This window comes from Anser cygnoides, chromosome 14 (assembly GCF_040182565.1).
Source record: "Anser cygnoides isolate HZ-2024a breed goose chromosome 14, Taihu_goose_T2T_genome, whole genome shotgun sequence".
Lineage (NCBI taxonomy): Eukaryota > Metazoa > Chordata > Aves > Anseriformes > Anatidae > Anser > Anser cygnoides.
The window spans coordinates 11083636-11096785 of record NC_089886.1 but is presented as its reverse complement, the minus strand read 5'-3'; the positions used below and the strand labels follow the sequence as shown (position 1 = coordinate 11096785).

Here is a 13150-nt window from a genome sequence, read left to right as displayed (position 1 = left end):
TTTTTGGAAATTCCTAACAGATTGCCCTCATCTGCTGGCCATCACTGGTTTTCTCTGGGCATCTCTATCAACAGGTGGGCGCTGCTAATAGAAAATACATTAAAAATGCTTTTTAAAAGCCACCTTCTAATTCTTTCAGCACTCATGGACATCAGAAGTTAAAAACCCCAGCTAATGCCAGCCAGAGCACAAGCAGGTACTACACAAGCATTTGTCTGCCCCCATTTCTGAACCATGATGGTGCTGTCCCCAGCTGAGGCTGTTCCCCAAAAAGCAATGCTTTCAGCAGGGACTCCTTCCTTGGCCGTTTGACCTGTGGTCCTTTGTGGGATTCAACCCACCCCTTCCACAGGGTCACTTTCTTAAAAAAACTGCTGTGCAGGACACATTTTTCACATGACGCCAGCAGAAGTCTGCTGGGACGCTCCTAGTTGCTGGGACACCCGTAGTTGTGAAACCCTTCTTCCCTCGGCCACCCTCCCTTTGAGCCGAGAGCTGCAGCAGGCTGCAGGAGATGGCTCTGTGCCCTTTGCACTGTCTGAGCATGTGCTCGGATCCAAGAAAAACCTCCCTGACAGATCGGGAAAGTTAGGAGAGGCATTTCACCAGCATTTCACCAGCAGCAAAGAGCATTTCGATGTTTGGAGATTTTACTCTTGGTTTTACTCATTGCTAGCACAGCAAAGGTAATGTATTCTGGTCCATCAGCCATGCAGGCTCCTACGTAGGCATCGTGTTGGCAAAACACAGCGTCTTTGCCAATATTTCCCCCTGCGGTTTGGACCAGCAGCTGCTGGCTCCTGGCTCCCACTGACAGCTCCGTGCGAGCTCCGGTGCTGGTCCCAGCACGGTGAGTGTGACGTGCGGCTCGGGGCCGGCGGCAGAGGTGAGCCCCGCCGGGATGTTCCTTCCCAGAGCTGCTGCTGGGACGGGCTCTGCTCCCAGTCGGAGCAGCTCTGCCCCACCGTCCCGAGAAGACAGAGGCAGCTCAGGATGGAGGAGAGGAGGGGATGAATGGTTTTCATCCCCTCTCACCCACGGTTCCCCAGCATTTCTCTTCCACCCAGAAGCTGTCCCCTCTCCCTGCCTCCTGCCTTCCTCCTCCTTCCTCCTCCTGCCAGCCCCAGCTAGCACCAGCAGAAAAAGGATGAGAAGGAAACACTAACGCAGGAGGGAAGAGGCACCAGTCAGGCTGCCTGTACTGAAATGCAGATCCTGCTCTTGTGGCATTTTCCAGCCCTGTCTCTTCTCCTTCTGCAATCCCTTTCCAGCTTCTCCCTCCTTTTCCACAAGGGACTCAGCCTCTTGCTTTCCACCCCAAGTTTCCTGCTGGTGTTTGAGTCATTTTCTCCCCTAGGGCCCATTTCTCATCTCCGTTTGTTTCTTTGTCACCGTTTTACACTCTCTTTGGGCAATGTTTCATTTTGCCTTTGTTCTTTGGTTGCCTCCATCTGTCCCTTCAGCCATTCTCCTGAATGTCCTTCTGTTTCCCTCCAGTTTTCTTCGCCAGTCTATATTGTATTTATGAATCTGTTGGGAGATGAAAGCTTCCTTACAGACACAGGCCCTCAGTAAGCTGCAGCTGTCCAAATCTATGCTAAAAGGTTGGCTTTTCCAAACAGATTTATCATTATTTTTCATCTCCTGAGATTTGCAGTGTAAAGGGAACCTTTAGGCAGAAAATGTCTCCAAAAATCACTCTGATTTTGATACAAGCCTTTGGCTTTGCACATCAAATCACACAGGAAAATCTCCAAAGCTTTGCCACCTGGCTTTAGCCCTCTGAAATCCAACGGTGGCTTGTCTCTAGCACAGCTTGGATGGAGCCCGTCCAGCCTGAGACCAAATGAGAACAGATGAAATGTCAGCACCCCTCTGGTCCCTGGGGTCCAGGGAGGAAAATGCAGACTGGATGGGGATGCACGCGAGCTTGTTGTGCCCCTCAGCAGCACTTTGGAGGAGCCCCACGCTTCACTGGGGGCACATCGCCAGGATGGGGAGATGTGCATACAGGGCTGTGTGGCTCTCCTGCAAGGGTTTCCATGCTATAAATAGGTCCCGTGAGGATCCCCTTTTAACAAGGGTCTTCCTCTGCAGCAGGAAGCCTTGGAGGGATGGGGAACTAACTGCACAGCCAGGCTCTACGTGGGCTGAACAAATCACGCAGTGCAGTTACCCAGGAACTTGCTCCATGAGTCACAAAATGTCTTTCTGGGGTTCTGCTCTCTCTTTTTCCTGCTGTGCTTCCCCTCCCTGCAGCTCTGCTTTGTCTCAGCTGCTGTGCTGAAGGGGTATGAATTAACTCCGGCAGCTGTGGATTGTGCCCAGCTCAGTGCCTTCCCCTCTGCCCCATCTGCTTCGGTGTGCACTTGCAGCCTTGTCTCTGGATTCGTTTCTCAGCAGGAGACAGCAGGACGTCCAGGTCTTGGGTGGGACTTGCCCTCACTACTCCCCCCCGTGACACTGCTCGCCAGGCAGGGAGGCTGCTAATATCTCCGTTGTGCAAAAGCCTGGCTAGCTCACAAGTGACTCCACTTTCCAGAAGCAGCGAAGAAGAGGACAGCCTGTGCCTGCGAGGAGAAGATGAGGGGAGGGGAGAGCTGAGCCACAGCACGCCACAGAGAAACGCAGGTCCCTACCGGCGCTCGCTGCAACCCAAACCAGGCTGTGATGCAATGTAAGACACTGCTCTGACGTCTGTGCTAGAAAACCAGTCCTGCTGCGTCACACCGACCCCTCCAGCCCATCTGTGCCAGCATCTCCCTTCCCCTCCCACCTTCCACAGCAAAGATCTCTACAGGCATGCCCTCCAGACCATGCAGAGCATCGACCGAGTCCCTGTCACGACCGGTCACACCGATTCTGGTAATACAGTCCAGTTCAACAAGGGCACAGAGCATTACACATCTGCTTGGAAAACCTGTGGCCTGGTGGTTTACAGCACAGTTGTCCTTCATGTATGGCAAGCTGGGTACAAAGAGGTCCTGCTCGAACCGGGCTGGTTTACACAGAGCCACTCAAGGCACCTGGGAAGGTGCTGGGGGAGAAGGGCCCAGCACTGCAAATCCCTGGGGAGAGCATCCTACAACCAGCCCACAACGTCAACATCTCTCTGTATCGAACTGCTGGGGTGCTGCCAGGGTGTTCCTCATCCCAGCACGAGGGAGCTATTGCTCTTTCTCATCTTTAGCTACAAAGCAGTTTGTCCTGCCCTTCCTGCTCCGCAGCTCAGCACCCCAGCTTTTGAGCCCGACTTGTCTCTACAAAGAAGAGTCCAGACTCACGTGGAGGCAGGATATTGCTGTAGGACCTGGGTTACGGGGAGATGTCACCACAACCTACAGCCAAGACTGATAGGGATTTATCTCAGCATTGGTGCGGTGCAGGGCTGGCCGCGGTGCTGACATGCATCCTGCCGCAGCCCAGCGGCTGGCAGCAATGCCCTCATCTGGGTGAGACACCGACCTCGAGCGAGGTCCTGTGCTGGAGGGGAGGGATGGCAGCCTATGCCCCGGCCCACCTGAGCAGGACAGCCAGATACAAAGAATGGAGAATAAGGAAACATCTGAACAACAACAACACATTTCCCAAAGAACAGATTTCTACACAGAAATCTATTTTCCCCCTCCCCTGTGCACAGACGTGTTGGGTCCCCCCATCTCTGCTGCATACAGAAATGCTTCCTTTCTCACTCAGCTTCTATCAGAAAACAGGGAGTATCTCTCCCTGAGCAGTTTGCTTTCAAGGTGCTGCTGTCACTAACCCACTGCTGTCCACACCGCCGCCCACGGGACCCCCACCCAGGTGGCACCGAGCAGTGTCACGTCCCGGTCCTGCCGGGCACCCAGCGGGGCAGGCACCATTTGCTCCAGTGCCAGCGGGCTTCAGAGGCAGGATGAGCAATAGGGATTTGGGGGCTATAAGAAACGCTGTTGGCAGCATGGATTTTGCTTGGGCTGATGGTTGCAAAACACTAAATATCAAAGTGAGGGCTGTCCCTGCCCAGGGATGAACAAACATTTCTTTCCGCCAGAAAGAGAAAAGATTAAGGAGGGATATTTCACACTCGCATACACTTAAGAGGAAAAAATATTTATATGAGGGAGAAAGGACTTGGCAGGGTTTTCCCAGAGGGCCCGTTTGCTGTTTATGCGTTTCTCAGGACGGGGTTGATGTTGCGGAGCCCAGCGGAGGAGGCCGAGCCCCCCCAGCTGCTGAGGCAGGGGCGCAAGCGGGGGCTGCGCGCAGGCTGCCTGCAGGGCTGGTGAGAGATCTCGCCGAGGCTGCTGTTGCCTACGCCTGCAATGAAGTCATGTCTGCGAGGCTGCAGGTAGCTCCGGCAGCGGCTGCTGTGGTTTCCTAATGACATTCGTTTGGCATGGCTGGGGACCAGAGCCAGGAGGGGGTGCTCGGAGCCTCAGCACGGGCACCAAGGGTGCTGGGAAGCGGGCACTGGGCTCTAAGCACCTCTTAGGACCAAGCCCAAGGTGGGACGTGGTGAGAAATGCTCTCCAGTCTGAACGTCCTGTTTTAAAAGGGTGGATGGCAGCTCAGGCTCCCACTGAGATACTGAACGTCTGAGTCCCTCTTCCAAACCCCTGCAGTTGGCAGTGGCTCCTGTTCCTAGCTGGAGCTCGCTATCCCTTGAAAGCACAAAGTTACAAAACCATAAATGATTATAATTTGGGCACCTGCCGCGCTTTGGAAGTGCCTGGTGCAATCCCTCCCTGTCCAGGCTGCACTACAATTCCTGTTCTTGTTTCTGGAAAGGAGAAGCCCTGAAACGTGCAGGGCTTGCACTGGCCTTTGCTGCCAACGCTTTCATCATGGTCTTAAGTGGCATAAAGAACGCAAATACTTGTCATTGCAACACGCGGGGCTGGGATCTTGCTTAACATAAAGCATGCTCTTTCTTCACCCCACCTGAGGCAGTGAGAGCAGCATGATAGGGCTGGGCAGCAGGTACCAGAGGAACAGGCTGGGGCTAGGATGCTTTTCCAAAGACCTCCCCAGAAGCTTTTCCAATCCTAATTAGGAGATAAAGCAACCTGAGACAGGCAGGAGAGAGCCACCACACTGTGCTACTGTCCCCCCACTCCTGCAGCTCAGGGCATCGTTGCTGCTTCACCCCATGCTCCTAACCGGCTGCAGTGAAGTTTGCTGAGCCAGCACCAAGGAGCCCCAAGAGGTGCGCAGCACCCATTGTGGGCATGGTGAGACCTCGCTCAGGCAGCTCAGAGGGAGCTTTATGGTTGATCCCTGTAAGCACTGCCCCTGTGTTTCGCATTTCCCATCCCTGGGCTCTGTGTTGGACATGTGTGTGCTCCTCCCGGCGCTGGGGAAGGCTGGCACCAGAGACCAGCAACAAAGGATTAAAAGCCCAGCTGTCCTCGACCCTGCTTCTTCAGCAGCCCCACTCTGCCACCACATGACTGCGGCTGTTTGAAGTCCAAACAGGCAGCAGAGCAGGTGGGTTTTTAAAAAACACTTTTGCTACGAGCCCTGACACAAGGGATGGAAACCAGAGAAGCCTTTTTACAGGGAGATGCTGAGCACCCCCAGCTTTCCCAGTGCTTCCAGGTAAGGAGGGCTCACAGCACTGCACAAACGAATGAAATTCTCTGCCACTGGAGGCTCCGTGTGCCTCCTGGCCTGCACCAGGTGACTCAGCTTTGAGTTATGTTTCACAGGAGTCCTGAAGGATTCACTGGAAGAGTCTTGGAGAATGTGGTAGATACAGCCAGAACAGCTTCAAGCAAGGACACTTGACTACAAGCATACCACAAATACTCTTTATTTAAACACAATGTCAGTCAATAGAACCTGCAATAAATACTCAAACGTCTGAACATACATGTCCTCATCTATGTATCTAGCCAGCACAAAACACTTTTATATTTCCTTGTTTAGATACAGATCTATATATCACTGTATATAGATAACATATATACACACACATACATACATATATCAAAATATATATGCGCTTGTGCAAAAGTGACCTTACCAAGGACAGTAAACAAGTAAATATTTCCCAATCCACTCTCACTGGCAATATTGCACTGAAGTTCAGTTGTATGCTCCTGCCATTGGGAGAGTGAGAAAACAGGAGAAAAACTGAAATTGCATGCATGGAGAAGCAGCAAATCCACTTTTATCATGATCAACAATCCTGATCAACAACATTTGTAAGGGCTTGATGCCCCCTGAAATACCAGGCTTGATTCAGCACCCTTACAGACAGCAACCCCAGCAGATACCCACTGCCAAATCCAGGTGAATCAGGGTTGTGTCGAGCTCTTACAAAGAGATCCCATGACACTTACCAGGAGAGATAACCTCCTCCCAAGCTCTGTGTAAACTTGTTTCTAGCATGCACAGCTCTGTCTAGACCCGGGCTGTGTTACCATGACCCCAGCCAAGCTGGCTGTACTTTGTTCGGTGGCAGGCAAACAGCCTCAGCACTGCAGCTGAGGGTGCAAGGGGCAGCAGTTGTGCCCCAGGGTCTGCCTGTACCACCAGCTGCAGCTCAGACCCCAAGGAACGGCTGTAGAGCATCTCTCAAGAGGCAGAGATGGGCAAAATACGCACTGCCCTGCTCTGTAGTATCATGAAAAGCACCTACAGGTTCGCTGGGTGCCCCTGCAGCTGGTGACGGGAGGAATGTCAGTGATAAGAGGGTGCAGCTACCCCAGCTGCCAAACGGGATGTGTGTTCACTGCAAAGTGTTCTCTTTGCCTCCAAAAGAAAGGTTAGGGCTAATGCTCGCTTTCAAACAGCTCCGGTAAAAGGCTAACCGGGGGAAGAAGTGCTCAGCCTGCTGGGCTCAGCTCCCGAAAGAGCCAAGCTCTCACGCTTAAAGAGACTTTGTTGACAGGAAGATGCCCAACAGTGGCTGTAGTCCTATTCCTGGGCCTGGGAAGCCAAGCACAAGTGCAAAAACAATGATGAAAGGAACCTTAATCCTTGCAAAACACTGGTCTTGGGGAGCCAGGGGTCACACCACCTCTCTGCCGAGCACAACATCCAAGGCCAGGGTGGTTTTTCGAAACAGCCCTTGCCCATCTAAACCTGAAGCACCACCCTTGGATACTATGCACACTGCAAACATGAAGTGCAGGCACACAGCTCTGACAAGTTAGCAAAAGATGTGGGTCAGCCGAAGTACGAGGTGCTTCCCCAGGGCTGGATGCTTCTGCAGACGGCTGGGGAAGGTGCAGACCCCCTGGCTCCCCGTTCCCACCCTCCCTGTCCCGGGACACAGCCAGGCTGCTCGGGAAACCTTTGCTTGCCTGCTGCTTTTACAGGGACGGCACTTTCTATTTGCTGACAGAGAGCAGAGAAGGGAACGTGGAAGGCAGGACATCCTCCCCCCTGCCAGAGGAATGAACATGCTCATAAACTCATCTCCTTGGCAAATGGATTCATCATACCAGTTAACACAAACACGCAGAGGCAGGGGACTGGCAAAGGGAGGGGGGAAAGCCTTTCCCTTAGCCAGTGCGGGTGATTTGGGCTCCTGGCAGCTGAGTATTGTAATATCAGAAGGGCAAGAGATGCTGGGAGAGAGACTGCAGCCTGCTGTTTACTCCTAGCCAGCCCTGTCAATGCCCTCCCCCCTACAGCAAAAACATGTCCCTTATAGTAAATAAATACATAAATAAGCCCTTTGAAAAGCACAGCGACCGTGACGTGGCAGGGCTGAAGAGCACGGCGTGTGCCTGCTCGCACACCCACTCCGGAGGAGCGGGGCTCTCCTTTCTGCACTACTAAGCCCTGGCCTATTTTCAAACATTTGGGAGGATTTGGTAACTTAAGTCTCTTCCCTCCCTCCCTGCCGTACCCACTGCCTGGGCAGTGCCCTCAGGCAGGGCTCCCACGCTTTCCTCGACCAGAGGAGAAGCCCGCACGGTCCGGACCTGACTTCACGGGCTCCACGTGCCCCCCAACACCCCACAGATTTGTAGATGCCACCAGGTGGGGATCTGTGCCCAGCCCACCCCCCCTGTGCCGCTCTCCTTGCACTCTCACAGCTCCCCAGCAATCAGCAGGTTGTATTTCAAGACCCAGGCTCCCCTGAAAGTGAAAGGGCTCCAGGAATGCTCCCAAGAGGCAAAGGACCGACAGAACTCGCGACACTCTGCCCGCTGTGGTGGACGAAGCCAAGACAACTCCTGACGCGGAAGCTACAGCTGCCAGAGCGGGGCCGCCCGCAGCAAGGACAGGATTTTTAACACAAAAGCTGCATTTGTGACACTCATCTTGAGCAAGACGTTAAAAGCAGTAACAACCTGTCTGACTGCGGCTGAAAGGGTGAACGTACCGCAGCGCAAAGCTCCAGTTTGTGGAGCCCGCCCGTGCTCTGCAACACCGTGGCAGTGGTGTAAGGTACAAACCAGCAGCACCCAAGGCAGCCTGGTCGGTTTGCCATTACAATCGGGTATTTCATCACAGTGACTGTCCTCTAATTAAGTCACTGCTGTGTTTTATCAGATGTACTTAACCTGAGCCAACCCTCTGCTAGTGCAAATCCCAAGTACCCTAAAATCACTGTAAGTGGTTAGTGTCCTGACTTAAATGTTCCATTTTTGAATGCCTAGCATACATCTATAAAATTCTTTTTATTACAAAATATTTTAATAGGCAAAAGGATTCCTTTATATAGCTTATCTTTTCAACCCTGGAACAGGAAAGGTTTGTCATGTTTGGCTTTATTGGTGCCACAATATTTTGTCCTCAATTATTTCTCTTTTGGCTCCCGCTGCCTCCAGAACTGAGCAGTTTGTATTGTACCCGTTTTGCTAGTGCTGCCTTAGAGGAACAAAATCAGTTCTTCAACACTCAGACTGCATTGCAAGCCTGACGTTTCCTAACACTGCGACTGAGCACTGCAACACAGAGATCAACAGACAAACGTCCCCTGTCCCTTCCACCTCTGCGCACTGGACACTGCACGGGTTCTGCAGCTAGCCATTGCTCGTCTCCCAGCTGTGGCATACAGCACCATCTGAACTGTGAATATAACCAGCCAGGCAAGCAGAGTAATTATTTGGACAATAAAATCCTGGTCCACAACACATGCTATTGAAATGCAAACAGTAATTAATAATGGTAAAAATACGCAGAGCCGCTGAGATGCGGGCACCGGATCTCTCCCGGCCCTGCCTTGGCACAGGACCTCATCCCGCTGCGCTCCCGCTACAGCCTGCATTCCCCCAGATTAACGACAGGAGAAATCGATCGTGACAATCAAGAGGTTAATTTTCACTTCCCCCAGAGTGCTACATGATAATCATGACCTGCAATGAGCTGAAGCGCACCTCTAACCCACGCGGGGCACCTACTCTGACCCCGCAGCGCAGGTCCCTTCCTTTCAGCCCTGGTACAGTAGGAAATCAGAAGCACCTGACCCCACACAGCCTGTTAATGTGTCCTGTTAATGTGTATCTGAGGAGCAAATGTTTTTGCAGACCAGGGGCCACCTCCTCCCTGTGGTCACACGCCATACTGTGCCATCACACCCCTCGTTTGCTCAGGTGGCTCACGCTGTGATCTCAAAGCTGAATGCAAAGGAGTTGGGGTGCGCTGGGGCACTGCTGACGGCCCCACCAAGGAGGGCACGGGGGCAGGCACGGCATCAATGCTGGCAGCGAGAGGCTGGAGGGATGAGCTCTCTTGGGCACATGCCCTGCCTCTGTCTACCACGAGCTGGAAAGGCAGCAACGGAGCTGAGCCAGCACCCATCACAGCACCAGAAAAGGATCGGGCTGTTACAGCTCTTTGTCCTTCCCAGCACCCTTTCCAAGCAGGATCAGGGCTGCTTTGGGAAAGATAGAAGGGAACACTGGGAGCTCCTTCTCCCCTTCCCCACAAAAGCCGGGTGGGGCTTTACCATGAGGAGTGCTGAGGGCTCATGGATGAGCCTGCCGCTGCCCTGCACCTTGCAGCACCAGCACCTCTCCTGCCCCACGCTGCCCCTACAGGGGTGATTCCCCTGCAGTGCCCCCTGGGGCTGCCTGTTCGGGTGCCAGTGCTTGGGACAAGTCCAGAGCTGCAAAGGGAGCCATGGTCACAGAGGGACTGCAGAGGTGGGCAGGCAGAAATCCCACTCCCTCCCTGGCCAACCCAGGCCAGCGCAAGCTGCTTCCTTGCAGCGCTGCCCCCCCTCAGCATCAGCACAAGCAAAACCCCCGGAGCTCAGGGCAGGTGCCTGGAAGTGCATGGGGAGAAGAGCCCCCATGCATGCAGTGCCCGAGCATCCCTCCCACGGGACAACACAGAGCACCGATCTATTTCTCCTCCATCTCCCCCAAGTATTTCTGAAGACACCACACTTTCTCATTCTCCTTGAGTCACCCCTCTCAGACAGCAGCTGAGTTTGAAGGCAAGGGGGGAGCCCCATTTTTCCAGCTCTATTGCTGCTCTCCTCCAGTCTGGGACGGTCTGAGAAGAAGCCCTCAGCAGCACAGCCCAGCACAGCCCCCTGTCCTGTCCCGTCCCACAGCCTGCACCTGCCCGCTCGTGTCTGCGTGCCCCTGACAGCTCTGTGCACCCGCCGCCAAGTTTTGCAACCCGGGAACAAAATGCAAAGCCTGCCGCACGGGGGAAAAAAACCCTTAACAAACAAACAAACAAACCTAAAGCCATCCCGCGGCCAGAGCTGTGCTTCCAGTCTGTCAGTCCTCTGCAACAAAGTAAGGAAGCCCTCCTCCCTGCCCACCTCCTCGGGCTCTCTGTCACTTGAGACCTGAAGTTAAACAAACCGGGCAGTGAAAAGCTTTGGCTGGAATCTCAACAAAAGGACGGTCTGTGACTGTGACAGCATCTCACCCAGCTTCCCGGTACCACATTCCTGAGCCCCACAGTCACAGTCCCACATTCTGGGCAAAGAGTCCATTTATTTCTATAATTATTTCAGCAGAAACTCCTATAGCACTTGGCAGAAGATGCATTCTTTGTTTCTGTGAGTTGTTTAAACAGTCCCACCAGCAGCAATTGCAGCGGGTCAGACACAGCTGACCGAGTTACACTCAGCCCTGGTTTAAGCATCCCTTCCGTGGGGAATTAGGCACAGGGTGCCCTCTCTGCTGGGCTGGGCAGTGCTGGGAGCACAGGGCTCCTCCGGCAGCCGCCCAGCCGCTCACACTCTGGCCATGAGGTAGTTCAACACCAGACACTGTCAGGAAGTTCCTCCTGGGACGAGCTTTCTGCACAGCCCCAAAATACCATACAGCCCCCTCTGCTCCCCCCGGCTCAAGGGACCTAAGGTCGTGCGCCTAAATAGGTAGCCTCTGCGAGCAGCCAGCCCGCCCGAGCCTCCCCGGGGCAGCCTCCCACCTGCCTGCAGAAGGTTTGCTGAGTTTTAGGTTTCTTGCAGCCTCTGGGTGTTAGGGGTGCTTTAGAAGAGGATCAATATTATTCTTGGGGGTTTTGTTTTTCCTTACAGAGAGAAAGGCTCATCTTTATAACCAGTGTGCCACTCCAGAGCCCATCGCGTCTAGCTACCCGCTAGGCACAGTACCTTTGCAGTGCAAAAAGCCCTCGGGGTTAGGGAAGGAGCCCTCTTCGCAGAGCAGCTCGCAGGTTTTATCCGGTGCCAGGGGGTAGCCGTTGTCCTCCTCGTTGTAGTCGCTCCTGCCGTTGCTGTTTGAGTAGCCATTGGCATACATCTTCAGGGCAGACCTGCGGAGGCACAGGAGCTCCTGGAAGGCATACCTGAAGTCCGGGCTCCTGCAGTAGATCAAAGGGTTGAAGGCAGAGTTGACATAGCCCAGCCAGTTCAAGAGGATGTACACGTACTTGGGTATGATGTCGTCCTGGATGACATGCACGATGTTGACGATGAAGAAGGGCAGCCAGCACAGCGTGAAGGTGCCCATGATGATGCCCAGGGTCTTCAGGGCTTTGTGCTCCTTCAAGAAGAACTTGGAGGAACGGCGGTGCCCAGCTCGCCCGTTCTGGTCCTGCTCCTTGTTCTGGGTGTGAAACCTCCCCTCACTCTTGTCTATCTTCTGCAGCTGCTTCTTGGCCACCTGGAAGACCCTGGCGTACACAAATACCATGACCACGAGTGGCAGGTAGAAGGAGATGATGGAGGAAGCAATAGCATAGGCTTGGTTAGTGAAGAAGTCACAGCACGTTTCCTTCTCATAGCAGAGGATGGCCTCGTCACGGTCTGCCCTGTACCAGTGCATCTGGATGGGCAGGAAGGAGGTGAGGGCTGAGACCACCCACACCACCAGGATGACCACGCGTGCCTTGCTCTTGGTCAGGAGGCTCTGATACTTGAAAGGGGAGGTGATGGCAAAGTACCGGTCCACAGCAATGACGCAGAGGGTCTCAATGCTGGCCGTGACGCAGAGCACATCCAGTGATGTCCAGAACTCGCACCAGAAGTTCCCAAACTTCCACATCTCCATGATGATGTGGCTGGCACCGAAGGGCACCACGGCCAGCCCCATCACCAGGTCAGCGCAGGCCAGCGAGGTGATGAAGTAGTTGGTGACAGTCTGCAGGCGCTGAAACCGGGCGATGGCCGTGATCACCAGCACGTTACCGAAGACGATGGCCAACACGATGACCGACATGAGGATCCCCATGCCCACCATCCACACGTCCCGCGACACCGTGGGGTCTGCGGCGCTCTGGTTGGCGCTGCCGTTGCCACCGGGCAGCTCGGTGCCCACCACCCCCATGACCCCCCCCCAACAACCCACCCCTCTCCCCGGGCAGGCGGCGGGGGCTCTTCCCTAGGGCTGTGCCGCCGAGGGGCTGCGCATAGGGGACGGCAGGTGCGGGACGGGCTGGGTGCCGGGGTGCGATGCCGTGCGGTGCTGTACGCGCTGCGCCCCGGTGCGCTCCGCTTCCCGTCCCGTCCGCTCCCCGCCGCGCCGCGCCCGCCCGACTGCCCCGCGCCCCTCCGGCGCCGCCGAATTTATAGCGGCACCCGCCGTGACATCAGCCCCGCCGCAGCCAATAGCAGCCCGCGCCGCGCCTCCTCGCGCGCACCTCGCGCCCCCCCAGGTCCCCACTCCGGTCCGCCCCCGGCCCCACGCGTGTCCCCCTCCCTCCCCCCCGCCCCGCGCGCGGGCTGCGGGCACCCGGGGGTCCCGCGCGTGGGGCGGCCCCGAGGTGTCCCCTCCGTGTCCCG

General features: G+C 54.9%; 1 protein-coding gene across 1 annotated transcript in view; it reads right to left on the bottom strand.

Moving 5' to 3' along the window:
* LOC106042769 (beta-2 adrenergic receptor) overlaps positions 1-12892 on the bottom strand; it is a 32309-nt gene extending 19417 nt beyond the window's left edge. Inside the window, exon 1 of the mRNA XM_048080391.2 lies at positions 11522-12892. Within this exon, the coding sequence (XP_047936348.1) occupies positions 11522-12695 (1174 nt within the window). The 5' untranslated portion in view covers positions 12696-12892. The remainder of the gene's footprint in view (positions 1-11521) is intronic.
* Positions 12893-13150: the final 258 nt, after the last annotated feature.